This window comes from Penaeus monodon, chromosome 17 (genome assembly GCF_015228065.2).
Source record: "Penaeus monodon isolate SGIC_2016 chromosome 17, NSTDA_Pmon_1, whole genome shotgun sequence".
Classification (NCBI taxonomy): Eukaryota; Metazoa; Arthropoda; class Malacostraca; order Decapoda; family Penaeidae; genus Penaeus; species Penaeus monodon.
In genome coordinates, this window is record NC_051402.1 from 17,054,112 (window position 1) to 17,056,611 (window position 2,500).

General features: G+C 35.9%; 1 protein-coding gene across 3 annotated transcripts in view; it reads left to right on the forward strand.

The window, feature by feature from the left end:
- LOC119583572 (cytosolic carboxypeptidase 2-like) overlaps positions 1-2,500 on the forward strand; it is a 56,832-nt gene that overhangs the window by 43,011 nt on the left and 11,321 nt on the right. For all 3 annotated transcript variants that reach the window (XM_037932127.1, XM_037932129.1, XM_037932128.1), the window contains exons 3-7: positions 600-752; positions 1,116-1,238; positions 1,513-1,631; positions 1,907-2,053; positions 2,302-2,467. In XM_037932127.1, coding sequence (XP_037788055.1) covers positions 600-752; positions 1,116-1,238; positions 1,513-1,631; positions 1,907-2,053; positions 2,302-2,467 — 708 coding nt within the window. The remainder of the gene's footprint in view (positions 1-599; positions 753-1,115; positions 1,239-1,512; positions 1,632-1,906; positions 2,054-2,301; positions 2,468-2,500) is intronic.

Consider the following 2,500-nt stretch of genomic DNA (forward strand, 5'->3'; position numbering starts at 1 on the left):
TAGATATTTTCTTTTATTACTGTTGCCTCAGAGATTATTCTTTGTGGCTGACAGATGATAGTTTGACTATTATACAGGCAGTTTCTTGTAGAGTTAAAACAAATTGTTTCCTTTTTAATTGATTCGTGATGTATCGAACACAGTAGGTATTTATGTAGTTTTGTATATGTTTTGTGCTGTATTTGATATATTTTTATATAGTATATATTACATTTAATCATGTAGTGTGCATATGTATTTTTATAATGCATGTTTGGATCTATTTCACTTATAATGTATGTCTGTTTTTCTTTCCTTGTGATTCCAGGCAGACATTTCTTTTAACATATATTCACATGTCTATTATTGAAGACATCCGAGCTCTCCTATGTCTTCTGATATGTCTAAGGACCTAACCTTTTTTACGATATTTTTCTAGACAGAAGGTTTTTTCTTCCACGAAGATATAGATACTAATAGAGAAAAGACTTTCTTACTAACACATCTCTCTCTTCATAGTTGATCCCAAGGAAACATAAAATCTTTCTTCTCTCCATATGACAGAAGAAGTATTTTTCTTTTATCACTATAACCAACGCCACATCTCCCTTTCCTTCCAGGTGATCCAGGACAAAGTGCACCACATCGAGGACTGGCCTCTCTACCCCGAGGCGTTTTACGAAGCCTCAGGGACCGAGCTTCGTCCTCAGCCCGTGGGGGACGAATTAGGGCGAGTTGTGTACCAGTATTATCCTACGAGTTCAGTTAATTATGTAAGTTGTTCGGGAAATGAGGTTTTTTTTTTTATTATTGGTCTTGTGTGTGTCTGTGTGTTAGGATAGATTGTTTTTTTTTTTCTTCTTCTTTTTTGTGGTTTTGGAGTATTTCGTGTAGAGATAAGTGGATACAGGCATATATATTTTTTACCCTCCCCTTCCGAAAGAAAAAGGAATACTGGTATATCCCATGTTAGTTTGATCTTCCTGGTTTTTTTTCAAATAGTGATAAATATTTTTTTCTTCTTCGTTTTTATATTATAATTTCCCCAAGACTAGTTCTTTAGTTATCGTAATTTTTTCTCTTTTTTTTTTTTATCTTTTTTGCACCGATGACCCAAGCTTACCACATTTTTCCAGTTTTCACGTTCATGTGTAGGAGGCAACAAATTTCTGAATGAGGATGTCCGACCACCCTTAGAGGATGAGAATGACACCACACTGCAGTTTGAGTCCCGCTTTGAATGTGCAAATTTGGCCAAGGTAGGAAAACGTTTTGGGATTTTTGATATGTATCTTGTGTACTCTAGATATTTGTGTTGTGTCCATGTGGTTGTTTTTTGTGTGTCACCGCCCCCTCCTCCCAAAAAAGAAGTTGTTAAATCATTATCTTTTCTATAGAATACGCACTGCACATGTAGTACAATGTGCTTATTTTATACATCCCCCCCTCCCTTTCTGCTACGGTATTTTCTGGGTAATGTTCCATCTAGAACACGCTATATTTCAGCATATAATTCACGCATTGCACTTTCAGGTAGTACAGGTATCAGAGTGTTATTATGAACTTCATTTAAGAGCTGACATGTACACCTCAAGACACACCCAGTGGTTTTACTTTGCTGTTTCAAATACACGGAAGGATATCACATATAGGTACGATTTGATGTTTTCTTCTTTGTCTTCTTTAATAAATGATTTGAAAGAATGTAAAAAAGAAAAGAAAGTTCAAGCATTATAATGTAAAAACGTATTCAAGAAGTAAAAAAAAAAAAAAAAAAAAATGAACATACGAGCAAAACTCCACTCATTATAAATTCTTTTCCCTCCTATGATAAAAATACAAATGAGACAAAATATATATAAGACAGAAGTCAAGGTAATCTTCCCCTCCCGGTCTCGTTTATGCATTTTTCTTCATCGCGTTTCAGATTTTCAATAGTAAATCTATCCAAGGGCGACAGTCTCTACAACCACGGCATGCGGCCTCTTATGTATTCAAGCGAGGAAGCCGACAACCACGGCGTTGGCTGGAGAAGATGCGCCACCAATATTGTTTACTTTAAGAACCACGACAGGTGAGTTTTCGAGCTTTTCGGGTTTTGAATTCGATATTTGGAGTGGCGTGTGTGAGTGCGTGCCTGGGTGGGTTTGCGGGTGTACGGGCGTATTTCATTTAACTTGTGTATATAATTTAAGTACCCGTTCTTGATATGACAATAAACTAGAAATATATAATATCAACATTAATATACTCTTATCATATAGCAACAATAAACCTCACCGAAACCTGACCACACTATTTTTTTTTCTTCTAATATTGCAGTAGTGACAACGCTTGCTTTGATAGTGACGATGATGGCGAAGATGATGCTCCCTCCTTCACGCTAACATTTAACGTAACATTTCCACATGACCATGACACTGTCTATATTGCTCACTGTTATCCATATAGTTACTCTGATCTACAAGAACACCTTCTAACCATCCAAGTAAAGTTCCTTTCCTTTGTTTCATTTTTTAAT